At 42.2% G+C, this 20,770-nt stretch overlaps 2 protein-coding genes and 1 long non-coding RNA gene across 5 annotated transcripts; 2 read left to right on the top strand and 1 right to left on the bottom strand.

Moving 5' to 3' along the window:
- The first annotated feature begins 1,784 nt into the window (after positions 1-1,784).
- Positions 1,785-5,231, top strand: LOC147261015 (clusterin-associated protein 1 homolog). 2 transcript variants are annotated; one of them, XM_086204815.1, is made up of 12 exons: positions 1,785-1,887; positions 1,984-2,095; positions 2,342-2,426; positions 2,522-2,689; positions 3,156-3,251; positions 3,508-3,591; positions 3,685-3,818; positions 3,906-4,038; positions 4,135-4,213; positions 4,302-4,394; positions 4,564-4,604; positions 4,921-5,231. In XM_086204815.1, exons 1-12 carry the CDS (start codon positions 1,866-1,868, stop codon positions 4,930-4,932), a joined length of 1,059 nt encoding a protein of 352 aa, XP_086060941.1. In that variant the 5' UTR covers positions 1,785-1,865; the 3' UTR covers positions 4,933-5,231. The 2 variants fall into 2 exon arrangements, with proteins under 2 accessions (XP_086060941.1, XP_086060940.1); XM_086204814.1 differs by having other exon boundaries at positions 4,564-5,215.
- Positions 5,232-6,228: 997 nt separating this feature from the next.
- Positions 6,229-11,277, bottom strand: LOC147261014 (uncharacterized). 2 transcript variants are annotated; one of them, XR_015116064.1, is made up of 5 exons: positions 11,157-11,277; positions 8,133-8,299; positions 7,573-7,886; positions 7,037-7,241; positions 6,229-6,873 (listed from the first exon to the last, which is right to left on the bottom strand). It is a non-coding gene; the product is annotated as an uncharacterized LOC147261014 (long non-coding RNA). The 2 variants fall into 2 exon arrangements; XR_015116065.1 differs by lacking the exon at positions 11,157-11,277 and adding an exon at positions 11,014-11,087.
- Positions 11,278-14,838: 3,561 nt separating this feature from the next.
- LOC147261013 (phosphatidylinositol polyphosphate 5-phosphatase type IV-like) lies at positions 14,839-20,050 on the top strand. The gene is given in 11 exon segments (XM_086202843.1): positions 14,839-14,947; positions 15,044-15,155; positions 15,406-15,490; positions 15,586-15,753; positions 16,226-16,321; positions 16,578-16,661; positions 16,755-16,888; positions 16,976-17,108; positions 17,205-17,283; positions 17,372-19,057; positions 19,060-20,050. Coding segments are annotated over 11 exon segments (2,649 nt in total). The 5' UTR covers positions 14,839-14,925; the 3' UTR covers positions 19,110-20,050.
- Positions 20,051-20,770: the final 720 nt, after the last annotated feature.

Raw genomic sequence — 20,770 nt, 5'->3', positions numbered from 1 at the left:
ATAGAACAAACATGGCAAAAGCATGCTAGTGTGGATGAACCCAGTCACAGCTGGGCGGTGTGGTTTGGTTCGGATGGTGACAGTCTGATATGTATTGAAACATGGAGCAATTAAAAATGCCAACTCTAATCACTGCAGGTTTTGTATTGTCTGTGAGGACCAGCATGCACTGTTTTCCATGGAAAAACATGTCAGCCTGGTAAAAAAATAAATTCCTTCTCTCTACGACAGCAGACCTCAGACCTGGAGAGAGGAAGTTGGCTGGGTTAACAGCAGGTCCGAGGGTCAGAGCACAGAGCCATCTACCTGATGACTGCAACAACCAGTCAAACATGGCTACAAAATGTGCAGCAGGGTTCAAAGGTCAGCCTGGACACACTGAGCAAGGCCACAAAAATGAAGAGATTTCGAGAGGTAACATACATGGACGTTTCCACCATCCATCCTCCGGGATTCACATCTGGTTACTACCGCTTGCACTGCGACTGAAATATTTAACTAAAAATGCTGCTCATTTTCCATCCCCTTTATAATTCATATTTGGAAGTCTTTAATCAAGGCCTCCCGCAACAAAAGGAGACAACAGCAAATATGACAGCACATGCAGTCATTTTATTCAAAGGACATGTATGCAGTGTTGGGAAAGTTCATCTTCTACATGAACTGGTTCAAAGTTCAGTTCACAAATTTTAAAATGAACTAGTTCAGTTCATGGTTCATATTCAAAAATATGAAGTTCACAGTTCTAAAAATGAACAGGTTCAGTTCTTTTTCCCCATATGTTGCTAAGAGCTATTATTTTTCAAACTTATTGCTGTGTAGAACCACAGACAGCAGTTATTTTAGCAGCTTTAACACTGAAACTATGCATCAGATTTCAGCTTCATGTTCGTAGCCATCCAGGGTTTACATCAGCACTGAGGAGACAGCATTTCCTCACTGTTGCTCTACAATTCATTCAGTCAGAACTGGTAGCAGCTGATTGGCTGTCTTTGGATTATTTATTTGCTCTCACGTACCTTGAAGGGCGAGCTGAGTGCTTCATTTTTTTTAAAGCAAAAGCTTGTACACCCCTTATCCATACATGTGCATGCAAACATATCAGGTCATCATTTGAACAGTTTTTTAAAGGCTCACTAGCAACCACAACATGCAGTTGTCATGCCTATAACAGCTGAATTGGGCCATTTCCATGTTGCTCAGCCAAACACAGCCCAAACACATCCAGATCTAAAGCTTGTGTGTGTTTTGATTCAATGCTGAGTTCAGTCAAACTCATTCAGAGGTGCAGAATCCCAGCCATTGCTTCCACTAAGTGCTTTTTACCAGAGGATAACTAGTCCTAGACCAGTATTCATGACTGAGAGAACTGGTCCTAGACCAGTATTCATGACTGAGAACTGGTCCTAGACCCGAGGTCATGACTGAGAGAACTGGTCCTAGACCAGTATTCATGTCTGAGAACTGGTCCTAGACCAGTATTCATGACTGAGAACATTCATGACTGAGGATATTCATGACTGAGGATATTCATGGCTGAGGACTGGTCCGAGACCAGTATCCATGACTGAGAACATTCATGACTGAGGATATTCATGACTGAGAACTGGTCCTAGACCAGTATTCATGACTGAGAACATTCATGACTGAGGAGAACTGGTCCGAGACCAGTATTCATGACTGAGAACATTCATGACTGAGAACATTCATGACTGAGGACTGGTCATTGATGTGAGACGTCAGTCATCTCAGTGTCAGTACATAAGACTCTGTCCTGAGGAAATTACATTTCATCCAAGTTGTCATAAACATATTTATCTTGTTTGGATTCATAAACATTTGATCGCAAGATAACTTGAGCCGGAATGTCCTTCAGAGACATGAGAAGTAAGTGATGAGCACCATCGACTCCAAGCAGAGCTCGTTTTCTATCTGTTCATGTCCGTATCAGTGCTGATCCTTCAAATGGCGTCTCTTTGACAGACTTTACTGAGAGCATGAGGGTGTTGGGCTACCACCGCTTGATATCCATGGAGAGCTTCAGAACTCCCAACTTCCCTCTTGTAGCTGATATCTTGTTGTGGCTTGTTAAAAGGTATGTTGTTTTTTTAACGTCTCATCTTAATCAGAACCACTACCCATTTTTACTTAAAATGAATTTGTACATTGTCATAATAATTTAGTTTGTTTAAACTATGTTGAACCATTAAGCAGCTCAATGTTTCTTCCTGGGATTGGACACTATCTTTTTAGAAGCAGGTTTTCTTAACATACCATTGAAATCTCATTAAAGAATTTGTCTCCTTCTCCTCGTTGGTCCTCTTTTCTTTGTTTTGTGTAGATTCAACCCTCAGATGTGCATTCCTGCAGATGTGGCCAAAGAGTCACAGAGGATAGCCCTGATCAGGGCTGTGGCTCAGTTCATGGTGAGATCTCGTCTTGACTAAGAAGACAGAACAGCTGAATTTCTAGCGATTGGGAACCTGATGCTCATCGTGTCTTCTGTCTCTCCTGGTTGCAGGCCGATGAAGCCCACATCCTGCTGAACAAGAGGCATCTCTACCAAGCCGATGGCAAGGCGGTGACAGAGATGCTGAGGATCACCGCGGTGCTCCGCAGTGCTCTTAAGATGGCGCAGGCGGCCTTAGACAAGGATGAGGACGAGTCCAATTTGCACCTCAGCCCATTGGTGAGAGGACATTTTGTAGTATTTTGTGGCATTGGACATTTTATATTTTCAGTACTACTAAAAATGACAAGCCTGATAAGATGATCTGCTCACTGAATGGATGGTCAGCGGTGTTTGCCGTCCAAGCTTTCTCTGGACGTCAGTACCTTTTAGTGGAAATCCAGACTTACGAACCCTTGACATCAAACTGTAGTGTAAGGAATGTCTCTGCGACTGAGAGTTGGTCATCTCATTCATTCTTGACGTTAAACTTGGCGTCGGCAGTGCTGAGTTTTAGTGTTAATGATCCCACGCTGACATCCATCAAACAAACATGTTTGACATGTAATGTCAGTATTAAGTCCCTGATAACTTTTAACATATTTATATCCAGAGCCGTGTGAGTGCTCTCTATGTGTGTGTGTGTGTGTGTGTGTGTTCTCTCTTGTTTATTAAGTCTCACTCCGTCTCTCTGTCTTCTTTCTAGATTTCAGACCTGAAAGCAGCGAGGGAGCTGGAAGCCGAGGTCAGGTCCACAGCAGCATCTCTGTGTGACTTAGTGGGAGAAGAAGTGGACCTTAGGGTGAGTGAGGGAGACACCAACATTCTCTTACATTTTCTTTTCTATTTTCTTTTTCTGTCGACCCTGAGTCCTGACCGTCCCAACGACAGCACTTTTAACACTCACAATAATGCATTGTTTCATTATTCGTTTTTGAGCAGCAGCAGAAGTTTGCTGAATTGTTACTTTCCTTTACTGAACCAAAGCTGCTGTAAAGTCCCAGTGCAAGTGAGGGTTGTATGTGATACAGAAGGTGACTCCACCGTCTCGTCCACAGGCACAGAGAGCTGCTGCCATTGCTCGGCCTCTCCAGGTCAATGAGGCTGAAAAGGCCCTAAATGCTGGCATCAAGGAGATTTCTGTACGTATTTCTCTTGAAAGGTTTTGACATTGAGACCACACAAGACTTTCAAAGGAAAAAATAATTAACAAAGCCTCCGGTTTGCTTATTTAGGAAGATGTAAAAAAGACAGAAGGAATGCTGAGCAACTTTGGATCTGACATGAGAAACCTGGATAGTAAGATTGAGAAGAAAAGGCAGGAACTGGAGAGCAACCAACGAAAGTACAAGACTCTGTTGACTGTCAGGTCAGTTTAAAAGTGTGTCTCCAAAATGTTATCCACCAGACCCGGCTGTCACGAAGATGTTTACCGTTTCCTCTGTCAATCTCCTAGGCCAACATACATGGATGAGTATGAGCAGCTTGAGGAGGAGCTGCAATACCACTACAACATCTATGTGGAGAAGCACAGGAACCTCTGCTACTTGGAGTCTCAGCTGGCGGAACGCAAGAACCAGTATCAGGAGGTGGGTGAATAGAGCCGTTCCCACGGGTGTATTCGTGAGTTAATTTGGGTTTTGAGGGGCTCATGGCAGTGCTTGTCCTCTCTGTGTTTGTTTCAGATGCAGAGGAAGGAAGACATTCATAGGATGAAGCTGCACAAACTGACGGAAGACAAGAGGAGTCTTCTGAGCGATTCTTGTAAGACCACTTATGAAGTAAAAGCATAGTCACATTGTTTTATGGTTGCGCACCTCATATTTATGAAATCTTTGTCCTGTGGTGATAGATGAGAGTTCTGACACTGAAGTTGCTGAGGACAAAGGTTCAGACAGGGATCCAGAAGACCTTCGACTTCCCACTCAAGACTACATCATGGCAGGTAAAAAAACAGGAGTAACTATCAGTTCACTGTTGTCAGAATCAACTCCATTACACTCTCCAATTGGTTCTGGCAGGTTTGGGGTAATCCTACTGACACAGGTGGAAAAAATAACCAGCTTTTTCTGTGCATAAACTGAATTTGTCCTTGTTGTTCCTCTTGATTCTAGGAGGAGGAATCAGCAACAGGCAGGCTGGTTATGGTAGGAAGGTAAGCATGGTCAGATGTTAATTCTTCCTTGTTTGATTTCTCATGGAGCAAACCTCTCTAAGGTCTATAAAGTGACCTGTTAAACGAGCATCAAAGCTGCCATCAGCATTACTGACGGGGTTCACACACACTTCACGTTTGAGCAGACTGAAGAAGAACAGGTCATTTTGAAAAATTAGAAAAAAAGGCTGACTGTTCATCTGATAAACTTCAGTCTTCGGTGTGTGGACTATTGTTGGGTTAGTGATGCTTAAGAATCAGACTTGGAGTTTTTGTAACTGTAGTCACATGTCCTTGCTTCCCTCCTGCTTCAAAGAAAAGACGATGAAATTATGGAAGAAGAAGAAGAAAAAGAAGAAGAAGAAGATGAAGAGGAGGATGATGATGAAGAAGAGGACAGCCAAGATTTTGATTTTAGCAGTGGAGAGGACAGTGATTTCTAGTTTGCGTCAACCTGTCCTCTGAGTGGGATGGCAGACTGGTTCATGGGAGGGAAGGGGGTAGGGGCCAATGCAGGTGGCGGTTGGTGCAGACGGATGAAGCTCTGGTGGATTTGAGGAAACACAGAGAGACTGCGAGACACCAAGGCCAAACTACAAAGTGCAACAAGTAATGGTAATGACAGTTCAAAATGTGTGTGTGTGTGTGTGTGTGTGTGTGTGTGGGGGGGGGGCGGGGGGCGGGGGGGCAGTCTCAGTGGTCACACATCCTGTTCTTCATTCCTCAGATGAATTCTGAATTAAACTGAATTGAACCTCAGTAAAACCTGATGCAGCAATATCATGTGTCTTTTATTATCTTACATTTTCTGCAGTGCCTTATTTCTATTTATCAAATCAAACTTTATTTATAGAGCACCTTTCATCCGTATAAGAAACGCAACTCAAAGTGCTTTACATTAAAAGAAATAGAAGTAAATAAACATCCATGACACATCCATACAGCCAAACTCGCTCGTCTCTTTTCTGTCATAGTAGATCGCAAACAGGTCTTCATGCCCAGGAAAAAAAAAAAAAGAGCATACTTTAGCAAAATACATTTTAGCACACTTAGTGTACTTCTTAAGCACAAAATCACTGTACTCGAAGTGTGTTATTTTCGAGCCCTAAAAACGTACTTAGTATACAATGATATGTCATTAGTGCTACTTAAGACATACTAAAATACAACTTAGTGTACTTGACTGTACTATTTTGAGACACCATTAAGATCAACTTAAATATACTTTAGTACAATTTTCTATACTAATACTGCACTTATTTAAAATGTTCTTTACTTCAGCTTTAAGTTTACTTTAATCCACTTATCGGAAGACTGTTAATACATTTAGAATATACTGGAAATGTATTTCTAATTTAATCAGAATGTGTTGCCATTGCATTTTAAATATATTTACAAAAATTAAGTAAAAGTTAAAAAGTTGTACTTAAGTACATTATAGCTCATCTTAATGGTGTCTCAAAATAGTACAGATAAGTACACTAAGTTGTACTTAAGTATATCTTAAGTTGCGCTAATGAGATATCATCAGTATACTAAGTATATTGTTAGCACATCGAAAATAGCACAATGTTAGTACACTAATTATTTGCGCAGGAAGTATGCTTGAGGTACTTCAATAAAATATGCTTCAGTAGTACACAGAAAGTAAAATTTCTGAATTTCAAATGACTTCAAAAAACATACAAAATTAGATGATTCTTGAAGAAGAAAAAAAATTGAAAAATGTTTATTTTTAACATGCATGGCATAACAGGAAAAATGTGCATAGATAAAGTACATTTAAATACAACTTAAAGGTGTACAGTTTAGTGTTGGTACATCTAAACAACATTTTTCAAACAGTTTCTCTCCATCGCAACATTTTTATTCAAATTTGGATCATTTGACCCCATTCTTTTAAGTAATACTCTTTAACAAAATCACTAAAAAAAAATGAAAAACCAGTTAATCGACGAATCGACCTGGACAGTCTGAGCTTCAGAAACAATAGAAGTGCTAGCACTACCCTGCTAGCTGTGCACCGCAGAGGAGCTAGTAAATATGACAGGGATGAACATTAAACTGACTTGAAAATTCTACATGCGAACTTTTGACACATTTTGTTTGAACTCCAAATGTATGTCCACCAAAAAAAACAAACAGACAAAAAACGATTACAGTCAGTTTCTGATGTTACTGCTTACTGTTTCTTTTTGGCCACATTTTCTCCGAATCACTGCTCTCACATCAGACACATTTGTTCCTGGAAATTCAGCAATAACTGTATCTGTAAAATAGAAAAGGACAAACAAAATAGGGTTACAAATCATGCTTTTCCAGAGTTATCAAATTAGCACACACACATGAGGACAACCTGAAACATGTTGTTTCTGGCTATGGCCAAGGCAAACAAAATGATAATAAGGAAAAATAGACTTAACCGTACTTACCAATGAGGGCACTCAGCTTTTCCGGATGTGGTTGCTCTTTCGCTGTTCCAGAAGGCCCTGATTTTCCTGTTAGAGTCGAGGAAGCCAACACATCCCGCCCACAGATGAGCACAGCTAACTCCTGTGTGAACAGGGACATTCTTGTTCGGTTTAGTCTTCGGAAAGAGCTTTTGCTGACCTGTATCCCTGTATTGCCCAGGGAAATCTGTGTCCAAGAAATAAAGTTTGTCAATTATTAGAAATGGCATTAGGAATATGTTGCTGGAACGCATTTCTTAAAAGACAAAGCCAAACTACACGCCAAATGTTAGTTAAGTTATCATTCCTGCAAGTGGTCTTCAATGAATTAAAGTATAATTTCTAAACAACTGCATGCTGGAATGGAGTCTATCAAATACAGTACGTGTGAAATGTGAGAAATGTCAAGACTACAGAGACAAAACTGCTAACGGTCAACAACAATTTTGGATGAAATGTTTCCTGTAATAAAAGGCATTATTTAGTATTTACAAAACGTGTACAAATGCAAAGCATACCATTTCTGGAGTAGGACTGGAAGAACCACAACTTGTACTGTCAGTGTCCATGAGAGGTGGCGTTCTCTTCATGGTTGTAATAAGATCTGTGACACACTTGACTAAGGCTGGTACTTCTGCATTACAGGAAAAAAACACAACAGTCACAGATATATGAGAGATAAGACTCCTATCGATACAATTACTGACATGAAAAAATTCTTCTTTGTGTTTCCTTTCAGAGCATCCACCACTTCCTGTTGTATGTTAACACTGGATCTAGACTGATCCATCGGGACACTCTCCTCTTCTTCACTTGCTCCCTGGCAGAGGTCCTGCATCAATAAAAATGTCAACAATGCTATGTTAGTATGATTTACCTGGAAGCAAAACAGGAATTACCATCATGGAGGTGTTTGCATCCGCAAACCAGTAAAAGTGCAGTTTCCATCCATTTTTGTTAATAGTCATATTTGCAGAGATACTTTGAAGGAACAATTTCACACTTGACAGGTTTGTGGAGGCAAACAACCACATAGGAGTAACTGTAGTTTAATTTCTTGCGTTTTGAAAATACTTACAGTTGATCCTGAAGCCTGAGGTGGGTCAGTAAGTCCACATTGGTGTCTGTGTCTGTAACATCGTCTTCACTTGTCAAGGGGGTGGAGGTTGTTGGATTTCTTCTCAGCGGTGAGGATTTCAGTTGGGAAAGGATCCTGTCTCTTGCAGCCTTTGTCATCTTCGGCTTCTTAAACAAAGGGCAGAAAAAGTAAAATGTTTAAACTGCAAAGGCAAGAGATGGGTAAATATCCATCTTTGTAGATATTTGTAGAATCTATCACCTACGACAGCTTATTAGATACAGACGTACGAAAAAGTTTGGGCACCCCTGATCATTTTCAAGATTTTCCTTAATAAATCATTGGTTGTTCGGATCAGCAACTGCAGTGAAATATATCATATAGCAGACAAACACAATGATATCATAGGATTTACAGAAAGTGTGCAATAATTACTTAAACAAAAGTAGGCAGGTGCATAAATTTGGGCACCCTTGTTGTTTTATTGATTTGTATACCTTTAGCACTAATCACTGGAACACAAAATTTGTTTGGTAAGCTCATTGACCCTTGACCTACATATACAGGTGAAGCCAATCATGAGAAAGAGTATTTAAGGTGGCCAGTTGCAAGTTGTTCTCCTCTTTGCATTTTCTCTGATGAGAGGCAGCATGGGAGCCTCAAAACAACTGTCAAATGACCTGAAAAGAAAGATTGTTCAACATCATGGTTTAGGGGAAGGATACAAAAAGCTAGCTCCGAGATTTCAGCTGTCAGTTTCCACTGTGAGGAACACAGTGAGGAAATGGAAGACCACAGGCGCAGTTCGAGTTAAGGCCCGGAGTGGCAGGCCAAGAAAAATCTCAGCTAAGCAGAGGCGATGGATGGTGAGAACAGTCAAAATCAGCCCACAGAGCAGCTCCAAAGACCTACAACATGATCCTGCTGCAGACGGTGTCACTGTGCATCGTTCAACTATTCAGCGCACTTTGCACAAGGAGATGCTGTACGGGAGAGTAATGCGGCAGAAGCCTTTTCTGTGCACACGCCACAAACAGAGTCGCTTGAGGTATGCTAAAGCACATTTGGACAAGCCAGCTTCATTTTGGAATGAGGTGCTGTGGACTGATGAAACTAAAATTGAGTTATTTGGACATAACAAGGGGCGGTATGCATGACGGAAGAAGAACACAGCATTCCAAGACAAACACTTGCTACCCACAGTAAAATTTGGTGGTGGTTCCATCACGCTGTGGGGCTGTGTGGCCAGTGCAGGTCCTGGCTATCTAGTTAAAGTTGAAGGTCGCATGGATTCCAGTCAGTATCAGCAGATTCTTGCGAACAATGTTCAAGAATCAGTGACAAAGTTGAAGTTGGGCCGGGGCTGGATACGTCAACAAGACAACGATCCTACACACTGCTCAAATTCTACTAAGGCATTCATGCAGAGGAACAAGTCCAATGTTCTGGAATGGCCATCTCAGTCCCCAGACCTGAATATTATTGAAAATCTGTGGTGTGATTTAAAGCGGGCTGTCCATGCTCGGAAACCATCAAACCTGACTGAACTGGAGATGTTTTGTAAAGAAAAATGATCAAAAATACCTTCAACCAGAAGGATGAGGGTTATTTGGTAGTGTCTTTATAGATTTCCTGACTTTTGTTCTCTGAAGAACCCAGAGAGGGTTATTTGGTGGTGTCTTTATAGATTTCCTGACTTTTGTTCTCTGAAGAACCCAGAGAGGGTTATTTGGTAGTGTCTTTATAGATTTCCTGACTTTTGTTCTCTAGAGAACCCAGAGAGGGTTATTTGGTGATGTCTTTATAGATTTCCTGACTTTTTTTCTGTGAAGAACCCAGAGAGGGTTATTTGGTGGTGTGGCTTTCTGGAAAACAATACATTTTACGTGTAGGCAACCCCATGATTGTCACACTTTTTCTGTTTCAAACTGACCCCGGCCCCCCATCAGAGAAGGGGAAAGTTATGTGGCCCTCACAGAAAAAAGTTTGGGGACCCCGATTTAGAGGCTGTTATTTCTGCAAAAGGAGAATCTACTAAATATTGATGTAATTTTTCTGTTGGGGTGCCCAAATTTATGCACCTGCCTACTTTTGTTTAAGTAATTATTGCACACTTTCTGTAAATCCTATAAACTTCATTTCACTTCTTAGATATTTCTGTGTTTGTCTGCTATATGATATATTTCACTGAAATTGCTGATCCGAACAACCAATGATTTATAAAGGAAAATCTTGAAAACGATCAGGGGTGCCCAAACTTTTTCATACACTGGAAATCGATAAATGTAATTTTATTGATCCCCGAAGGGAAATTCAAACATTTTGAGGAATTGTCCGATTTCACCAGAAGAACAGTACAAACTAGGGCTGGGCAATATGGCAAACTCTATAATTACGATATATTTTTTCCATATTGATTGATCTCGATATTTATCAGGATATGCAGTTTTTGCTGATGTCGACAATTTAGGGAGCATCCTGATTGAAACAAAAAGCGATTCACTGAAACTTAACAATAAAGTTTTATAACATAAAATATTATATTTTTTTTATTCTAAGAACCATTTAAACAACATTTCATCGCAATCCTGAATCAAGATCGTTTTATCGCCCTGCCCTAGCACTCAGAGTTTTAAAATGCAAGAGGAAAGAAGGAAGCAAAAATAGCATTGTTTCTGTTTGCCGTGGTCCTGCTCTGAGAGTCGGCGTCACATCAGTTCATCATCAACATTCACTGCCACTGAGCTCTGTCATAGTCCCTGGACTCACTACACTCGCAGTGCTATAATGTACCTTTACAATACGCACAAGTTCAATTTAATTACTTTTATCTTTTCATATCATACAATCAATCATGTTTTGTAGTAGTTTTTGAACTTACCAGACAGTCAATGTTTCAAAACTAACACAGATGAAGTGCCACCATCCACTTCTGCAACTGCCCTGCTGTCAAACCTAAAGCCACTGTAATGAAACATCTGTCTTATCCTCCCACAATATTCCCTTATTCCTGTCAATACTTACATTTGGTTGACGAACTTGTGATGGGTCAATCTGTGTTTCATCTTCATCTGAAGTGAGACTGGAAGTTGCAGTAGTTTTTTTTTTTTTCTGTGCCGAAGAGAAAGAATGTATTACGTGACAACAATATATGTCCTATCCCACAGATGCTTTCTGGTGGAGATTTTTTAGAAAAACATTTCAACTATAAAACATCAAAGTATTACAGTGTCATAAATTCATTAAGGATTTTATGTGTTTGATGTAACCCTCTTCTCTTTCATCTTTGCAGTCAGTAAGAGAAACAAAATGTTTTTCTACAGTAGCTACTGCAGTGCACTTTGGGATATTCAAACAGATGAATTCATCACTCAAGGTTCTATAGTTTCAGGCAAAAACCATTCAGTGGGTGACATTCACTTCATATCATTTTTCATGAACAAGATGATACAAGATATTAAAAGCATAACCAAGCTACAAATAGGGATTTCAGTGAATCAAGACTTTGTTGAGTATGATAAGAAATGGAGCAGCATTTTGAACCTACAGGTTTTTTAATCTGATGTGAAATGCAAAGAGAGGAAGGAGGGTAAAAGCAAAAACCAATCGCTGTGGCAAGTGCTGGTGCAGCAACAGGTCATAAACAAACAAGTAGTAAATGGACTCAATTTTATATAGCGCTTTTCTACCTTAGCAGCACTCAAAGCTCTTTACAGTGTCATCTCATTCACCCGTTCACACTCACACACTGATGGTGGAGGCTGCCACGCAAGGCGCCAACCTACTCATCAGGAGCAATTATGGGTTCAGTATCTTGCTCAAGGACACTTTGACATGGCATGACACCGGGGTCAGGGATCGAACCAGCAACCCTTTGGTTGCTGGACGGCCACTCCACCCCTGAGCCATGCCGCCCACGCCCAAGTGATGAAACAGCAAACTGTCTTCTCACTACAACCACTGCTGTGTAAATGCAAACACAGCAGCTGAGTGCTGTTCACAATATTAGTAGGTTAGCTTCATCCCTGCTCAGTATATCAAAATATATGTGCACGTGTGTGTTAGCAACATATTGTGACTTTTACTAAATAATCAAAATATTCTATTTTCATGTTATCAGGATGATGAGGATGTTTTTGCAGTAGTATCGACCAGTGTTGCCAACTTGGTGACTTTGTCACTACGTTTAGCTACTTTTCATAACCCTTTAACGATTTCTTTTTAAAGCGAAGAGCAACATATCTAATGACTTTTCGGACAGACCTTAACTCCTTTCCTTGAAGGCAGTCAGCCGTATTTCTCAGTGAATTAGAGCGAATGTAGCTCTCTGGACTGACCGCATGCTCAGTGGGTGGGACAGAGCAGCAGCACGTACAGCGGACCAATCACCAGCCAGACAGACACGAATGAACTGTGATTGTGCGTACCTAACGACCAATCACTAATCCCCATCATTATTAATCAAAAATATTTAACTTTACTATCTAAGTTTCATTTTGTTTTGTCAAAACAGACAGTTAACAATAGAGAATTTATTCCAGTGTATGATCATCTCTCTATTCATGATACGTCAGGTAGAGTCAATACAACAGCCTGCAAAAAACTTCATTTGAGGCAGATTTCGAAGCACATTGAGGAGTTTCTTGAAATAAACGCTGCTGGGTCGCTTTAGTTTAACTTAATCTAAAATCCATCCATCCATTGTCTCCCGCTTATTCCTACATTAAGGGTCGCGGGGGGGCTGGAGCCTATCCCAGCATCAACGGGCGAGAGGCGGGGTTCACCCTGGACAGGTCGCCAGTCCATCGCTGGATCAACATAGAGACGAACAACCATTCACACTCACAGTCACACCTACGGTCAATTTAGAGTATCAATCAGCCTAGTCCTCAATTGCATGTCTTTGGACGGTGGAGGAAGCTGGAGTACCAGAGAGAACCCACGCAGGAACGGGGGGAACATGAAAACTCCACTGTTGGGAGAACCGTAGTAGCGGTGGGCTGGAAACAGCAGGGAGATGAGACAGTGGTTTTAGTTAATACTTTTTTTTATTTTCCAAGTCACCCTTCAGTCTGGTCAGGCCCAGGATTCCTGACCAGCAGCACAGGCTGATGGTAACTGGCGCCTTTTTGTCCTGTGCCATTGATTGATCACCTGGGACAGACCAACAGACAGGAACCCACCATAACCCGTTAAGTCTTCACACATACCCACAGACACGTTCACTAATTAGCACTTCTACCAACATTACTTATCGACAAGATAACCATTTAAAGTTAAGTGATTCCTCACGGTACCCACTCACTTCCAATCAATTATATTGGACACTCTCTTACAGGTGGAGGAACCAACAACCACCGGACTCCCCCTCTCCTGGAACCACAAACCTGTTCGATCCTGTCACTGGTATCCCCTTGAACAAAAATGCTAAACCATTTAATGTGCAAATACGCTCTGAGCACATGATTTTGTTTAAATCCCTGCTGATAAAGTGCTTCATCTCTTGTCAAAGTATGTGGTGCCCCTATGTGAGTAACCCTGCTCATGTTTACCCGTTTTAACCAAAATGATAAGATCAGTCCATTTGATGTGGCAAAGTCTTCTTGACCTCTGCTCCCAGTAATGAAGTTCTCTTCGTTACAACCACACAGAAAGATCTAGGGCAGTAATCAACCAAAAGAAATTCTTGGTCGACTGAAGCCCTCAAATTTTGACTAAAAATCGTCTAATTTTAGATATGAAAACTATACTGTGTCAACTATCAGCACAAAACCTGATGAGGAATATTGAGACAACTGTTTTTGTCACGTTATAATAATTGACCGACACTATCATTTGTCCTGCACAGAGCCAGACTGAGCAGAGGAGCTCAGCATCGCGGCTGAGACACAAATAGACTTTTAACTTAAAACTTAACTCTTAAACACAAAAGGGCAAGTCCACTGTAAGAATTTTTACAATTAAAACAAAACAATTATTAGACTAAAACATTGAAATGTTGATTCTGATATGTTCATATACTCAAAACTGACGGGGTGGACAAGTTAGTTTACCATTTCTAGGTGATGCGCCGTCGTGTTTGTAGTGGAGCTGTGACATGAAAACTGTTGTTTGCAAACTTGGCATTCGACTTTTTTTCCTTAATCTATTTTAATGAAATGCTGCCACACTGCAGACGTCTTTGACATGGTGGACGAGGACTCACTTGAAATGAAACTATCAAAATTATAATTAAATTCATCAAACCACCAGATATTAGCTTAGTATTCTTCAGTCTGTCTGTCTCTCGTGGGTCGGGTGAGTCCAAAAAAGCAAAAACAAGGGGGTGTTCAAAGATAGATTGTTATCTGTGAAACAGGGGTGCTGTCGTTACTTTCCTCCTGATGAAATTAACGTGGCAAAGAATCGAATGGACTGGATTTTTTTTAATTTTTTTACATTTCTTCTACCTCTTCCCACTCCTCCTTAAACCTGCAAACACTCAGACATCATCAGATTGGGCAGAATCCCAGCCATTGCTTCCACAGAGGACAACTGGTCCTAGACCAGTATTCATGACTGAGGATATTCATGACTGAGGACAACTGGTCCTAGACCAGTATTCATGACAGAGAACATTCATGACTGAGAACATTCATGACTGAGGACTGGTCTGTGATGTGAGACGTCAGTCATCTCAGTGTCAGTACATAAGACTCTGTCCTGAGGAAATTACATTTCATCCAAGTTGTCATAAACATATTTATCTTGTTTGGATTCATAAACATTTGATCGCAAGATAACTTGAGCCAGAATGTCCTTCAGAGACATGAGAAGTAAGTGATGAGCACCATCGACTCCAAGCAGAGCTCGTTTTCTATCTGTTCATGTCCGTATCAGTGCTGATCCTTCAAATGGCGTCTCTTTCACAGACTTTACTGAGAGCATGAGGGTGTTGGGCTACCACCGCTTGATATCCATGGAGAGCTTCAGAACTCCCAACTTCCCTCTTGTAGCTGATATCTTGTTGTGGCTTGTTAAAAGGTATGTTGTTGTTTTTTTTAACTTCTAATCTTAATCAGAACCACTACCCATTTTTACTTAAAATGAATTTGTACATTGTCATAATAATTTAGTTTGTTTAAACTATGTTGAACCATTAAGCAGCTCAATGTTTCTTCCTGGGATTGGACACTATCTTTTTAGAAGCAGGTTTTCTTAACATACCATTGAAATCTCATTAAAGAATTTGTCTCCTTCTCCCCGTTTGTCCTCTTTTCTTTGTTTTGTGTAGATTCAACCCTCAGATGTGCATTCCTGCGGATGTGGCCAGAGAGTCACAGAGGATAGCCCTGATCAGGGCTGTGGCTCAGTTCATGGTGAGATCTCATCTTGACTAAGAAGACAGAACAGCTGAATTTCTAGCGATTGGGAACCTGATGCTCATCGTGTCTTCTGTCTCTCCTGGTTGCAGGCCAATGAAGCCCACATCCTGCCGAACAAGAGGCATCTCTACCAAGCCGATGGCAAGGCGGTGACAGAGATGCTGAGGATCACCACGCTGCTCCGCAGTGCTCTTAAGATGGCGCAGGCGGCCTTAGACGAGGATGAGGACGAGTCCAATTTGCACCTCAGCCCATTGGTGAGAGGACATTTTGTAGTATTTTGTGGCATTGGACATTTTATATTTTCAGGACTGCTAAAAATGACAAGCCTGATAAGATGATCTGCTCACTGAATGGATGGTCAGCGGTGTTTGCCGTCCAAGCTTTCTCTGGACGTCAGTACCTTTTAAGGGAAATCCAGACTTACGAACCCTTGACATCAAACTGTAGTGTAAGGAATGTCTCTGCGACTGAGAGTTGGTCGTCTCATTCATTCTTGACGTTAAACTTGGCGTCGGCAGTGCTGAGTTTTAGTGTTAATGATCCCACGCTGACATCCATCAAACAAACATGTTTGACATGTAATGTCAGTATTGAGTCCCTGATAACTTTTAACATATTTATATCCAGAGCTGTGTGAGTGCTCTCTATGTGTGTGTGTGTGTGTGTGTGTGTGTGTGTTCTCTCTTGTTTATTACGTCTCACTCCGTCTCTCTGTCTTCTTTCTAGATTTCAGACCTGAAAGCAGCGAGGGAGCTGGAAGCCGAGGTCAGGTCCACAGCAGCATCTCTGTGTGACTTAGTGGGAGAAGAAGTGGACCTTAGGGTGAGTGAGGGAGACACCAACATTCTCTTACATTTTCTTTTCTATTTTCTTTTTCTGTCGACCCTGAGTCCTGACCGTCCCAACGACAGCACTTTTAACACTCACAATAATGCATTGTTTCATTATTCGTTTTTGAGCAGCAGCAGAAGTTTGCTGAATTGTTACTTTCCTTTACTGAACCAAAGCTGCTGTAAAGTCCCAGTGCAAGTGAGGGTTGTATGTGATACAGAAGGTGACTCCACCATCTCATCCACAGGCACAGAGAGCTGCTGCCATTGCTCGGCCTCTCCAGATCAATGAGGCTGAAAAGGCCCTAAATGCTGGCATCAAGGAGATTTCTGTACGTATTTCTCTTGAAAGGTTTTGACATTGAGACCACACAAGACTTTCAAAGGAAAAAATAATTAACAAAACCTCCGGTTTGCTTATTTAGGAAGATGTAAAAAAGACAGAAGGAATGCTGAGCAACTTTGGATCTGACATGAGAAACCTGGATAGTAAGATTGAGAAGAAAAGGCAGGAACTGGAGAGGAACCGACGAAAGTACAAGACTCTGTTGACTGTCAGGTCAGTTTAAAAGTGTGTCTCCAAAATGTTATCCACCAGACCCGGCTGTCACGAAGATTTTTACTGTTTCCTCTGTCAATCTCCTAGGCCAACATACATGGATGAGTATGAGCAGCTTGAGGAGGAGCTGCAATACCACTACAACATCTATGTGGAGAAGCAAAGGAACCTCTGCTACTTGGAGTCTCAGCTGGCGGAACGTAAGAACCAGTATCAGGAGGTGGGTGAATAGAGCCGTTCCCACGGGTGTATTCGAGAGTTAATTTGGGTTTTGAGGGGCTCATGGCAGTGCTTGTCCTCTCTGTGTTTGTTTCAGATGCAGAGGAAGGAAGACATTCATAGGATGAAGCTGCACAAACTGACGGAAGACAAGAGGAGTCTTCTGAGCGATTCTTGTAAGACCACTTATGAAGTAAAAGCATAGTCACATTGTTTTATGGTTGCGCACCTCATATTTATGAAATCTTTGTCCTGTGGTGATAGATGAGAGTTCTGACACTGAAGTTGCTGAGGACAAAGGTTCAGACAGGGATCCAGAAGACCTTCGACTTCCCTCTAATCCACAGCCCACTCAGGATTACTTCATCCGTAGTGACCCAGCTGAGACCGGCTCATCTACGGACTCTCTCCAAGAGGACCGAGCTGCTCCAACTTCTGGTGGCTTTGTTTTTAAAGATACCGTCCTGAAGAATGAGCAAGACTTCGCTGTGGGACCTGCTGCTACAACAAAGCCCATGGTCTTCCGATACAGAGGGGGCAGTCTCTCTGAGTATGAAAGGAGGCCCAACAGCCAGGAGAGCAACCCCATAGACCTGAGCGGGAGGTCCGGCAAGGTGCATCTGTCTCCAGTGCAACCCACAGGGCCACTCCCTGTTCTGGAGAGGAGCTTTGCATCAGCCACTTCAAGGGCAGCTCACAGGATTGACAAGGATTGTGTGGATTATTGCGAATTGGCTCGAGAGAAACTCGGGGAGCAACTCAATCGAAACAATCGTGACAGCCGTCCTCTAGAGAACATGGTGTCGGATAGTGCCTCTGTCAACTCTATGAGGTCCAACTACAGCGTGCTTCGCCCCATCATACCTCAGGATATGAGGAACAGAAGCTTTTTGGAGAGCAGTGTGCTGGGGAGTGGTGCCCTCTTGGAGGCTGAAGAGTTGGACCGCCACTTCCCGAACAGGCGAGTGGGCATCCATGTTGCCACGTGGAACATGCAGGGTGAAAAGGGGCTACCAGCCAATTTAGATGACCTCCTCCTTCCAACAGACTCTGGATGTGCACAAGAATTTTATGTTATTGGAGTCCAGGAAGGTTGTCGGAACAGGAGAGAGTGGGAGGTCCGTCTTCAGAAGACTCTGGGGCCGCACTACGTTATGCTACACTCAGCATCACATGGTGTTTTGTACCTCACTATATTTGTCAGGAGGGACCTCGTCTGGTTCTGCTCAGAGGTGGAGCACGCAACTGTTACAACCAGGATCTTGTCACAGATCAAGACCAAAGGAGCTTTGGGAATCGGCTTTACCTTTTTTGGAACCTCTTTCCTCTTCATCACATCTCATTTTACCTCTGGAGACGACAAAGTGTATGCGAGAATACAAAACTACAACAAGATCATTAAAGCCTTAGCTCTTCCAAAAGACCTTCCGGACACCAGCCCGAATCATTCAACAGCATCTGACGTCACCACCAGATATGATGAAGTCTTCTGGTTTGGAGACTTCAACTTTCGGCTGAGTAAGGACCGGAAAGATGTGGAGGCCATCGTGAAGCGTACAGTAGATGGTGATATGGACCCTCTGCTGGAGCACGACCAGCTGTCCAAGGAAATGAAGGATGGTTCAATCTTCAAAGGATTCCAAGAGGCAGAAATTCACTTCCTCCCCACGTACAAATTTGACATGGGCTGTGATGTCTACGACACGTCCTCCAAACAGAGAACGCCATCCTACACAGACAGGATCCTGTTCAGGAGCAGGCAGGCCGAAGACATAACAGCTGTCAAATACACCAGCTGCTCCAACATCAAGACGTCTGACCACCGCCCTGTCATCGGCGTCTTCCAGGTCAAACTGAGGCCCGGTAGAGACAATATTCCCCTGGCCCCGGGTCAGTTTGACCGGAGCGTATACTTGGAGGGCATCAGGAGGAGGATCACCAGTGAGCTGAAGAGAAGGCCATGAAGAACCAAAACAACAGCACCATCTGTTTCCTCTCATGAACCGTGAAACTGGCTCATCAAACCAGGCTGGACTGGACTTTAGTGTGCCAGAAACAGGCAGGTGAAAAGGGCCAAAAAGAAACCAGGACCACTCAGAACCCAGTGCTGGTGGGGCTAACTGAGCAGAGTGTGCCCTCTGTTGGCCATGAATTATACGTACTGGCAAAACGGATGGAAGGGGTCGGCTGGCTATGCTTTTGAACCCTAACCATGAACCCTGGCCAGGCACAGCCTGAAATGTATTAGCTTTGGATGCTTCTCACAACCAAAGACTCACCATCTCCACAGGTAACCACTGGGGTCAGGTGTGCTGCCAAAAAGGTGGCGGTGAAAGCAGGAGACTTAGACTGGCTAGACCCGGGCGGTAAAGGCCGGTTCTGTGGGGTAAAGAGCCAGAGTTAGAAAGTGGGGACCAATAATTTTTGGGGGAGGGAAAGTCCTTCTCAAGAAATTACTTTTTTTCCTTGCCTGGCCAGATTGTATCACTGAGCTCTTTATACAGTACACACACACCCCAAACCCTGCCCCTCTCAGCACCATACCCACCTATTGGCATTTTTCTAAATTGTATAGCAGGTGGCTCTGGAAGTTGATGAGGGGGTTTAGGTACATTTTGGAAATGTAATTGCATTCAACTTTGAATTGTTGTTTAAAGGTGTGTAAAAAGCATCATGAACCACCAAGTTGCTCTCATAATGCTTACATCAGTGTTCATAAGCCTTTTTTAATCAAACTACTTACTTAAAATGAACGCAGTAAAGACTGAGGTGCACTTTTTTTGAAAATGTCATTTAGATGTCTGTCATTGACTTGAAGTCGAGTGTTTCAATGTACAAGAACAGTGTAAAAAGAAGCTGTCGGTGATGAGGTCAAATATATTGTTCCAAGAGCACGAAATGCCATTTTTTTTACAAGCTATTGTGAAATTTCAGGGACATGAATGTTGTTCACTCACTGAGGACTTCTGAAGGAACTCAATTTCTATAGAAAAGTGTTTTAATTATACTGTCACTGCATTGTTTTTCTTTCACAAGGCCAAGTGTCCCTTTGTAACAGACTGTAACTCAATGCCTTACCTCTCATCTCACTGTTGTTTAACCGTGACATCAACTGTCTGTCTGTCCTGTACCACATTAATGAACTCTTATTCCCAACATGAGGAGAGGCAGCTCTGGTACGACTCTTCTTCCATATCAGTGCCTGTTGGTCCTACTTTCATCATCTCAGGATCTCTGTATCTCGTTTTCTATCTCACCTATGTGACATAACAAGGTGTAATAAACATTTAAAACCAACTTTTGTCTGAGAACAAGGTTTCAACACTGCACATTTAAATGTATGTTCTTCTTTGTGGAACTACTTACATCTATTTATGGTTGAGTTATGGGCGGCATGGCTCTGGGATGTGGCCGTCTAGCAACCAAAGGGTCGCTGGTTTGATCCTCGACCCCGGTGACCATGTCGAAGTGTCCTTGAGCAAGATACTAGTCAAGTCAATTTTATCTGTATAGCGCCAAATCACAACAAAAGTTATTTCAGTAGAGCAGGTCTAGTTCCACACTCCTTCAATGAATTTACACCCAACAATTCTCCATGAGCAAGCACAACCTGCAACAGCGGCGACGAAAACCTTCCTTTTAACAGGCAGGAACGTCGAGCAG

The sequence above is a fragment of the Aulostomus chinensis genome, chromosome 5 (genome assembly GCF_037954235.1).
Source record: "Aulostomus chinensis isolate RoL2024-O1b breed Wild chromosome 5, RoL_Achi_v1.0, whole genome shotgun sequence".
In the NCBI taxonomy this organism is placed as follows: Eukaryota; Metazoa; Chordata; class Actinopteri; order Syngnathiformes; family Aulostomidae; genus Aulostomus; species Aulostomus chinensis.
The sequence above is the reverse complement of the archived record's forward strand: the minus strand, read 5'-3'. Positions and strand labels throughout refer to the sequence as shown.

Excerpts from the sequence above, each read along its gene's own strand:
- LOC147261015 (XM_086204814.1), top strand. The coding sequence starts at position 1,866 with ATGTCCTTCAGAGACATGAGAA. Across the intron at positions 2,690-3,155 it reads ATTTGCACCTCAGCCCATTG|ATTTCAGACCTGAAAGCAGC; the intron begins GTGAGAGGACAT and ends TCTTCTTTCTAG. Across the intron at positions 4,039-4,134 it reads GCAAGAACCAGTATCAGGAG|ATGCAGAGGAAGGAAGACAT; the intron begins GTGGGTGAATAG and ends TGTTTGTTTCAG.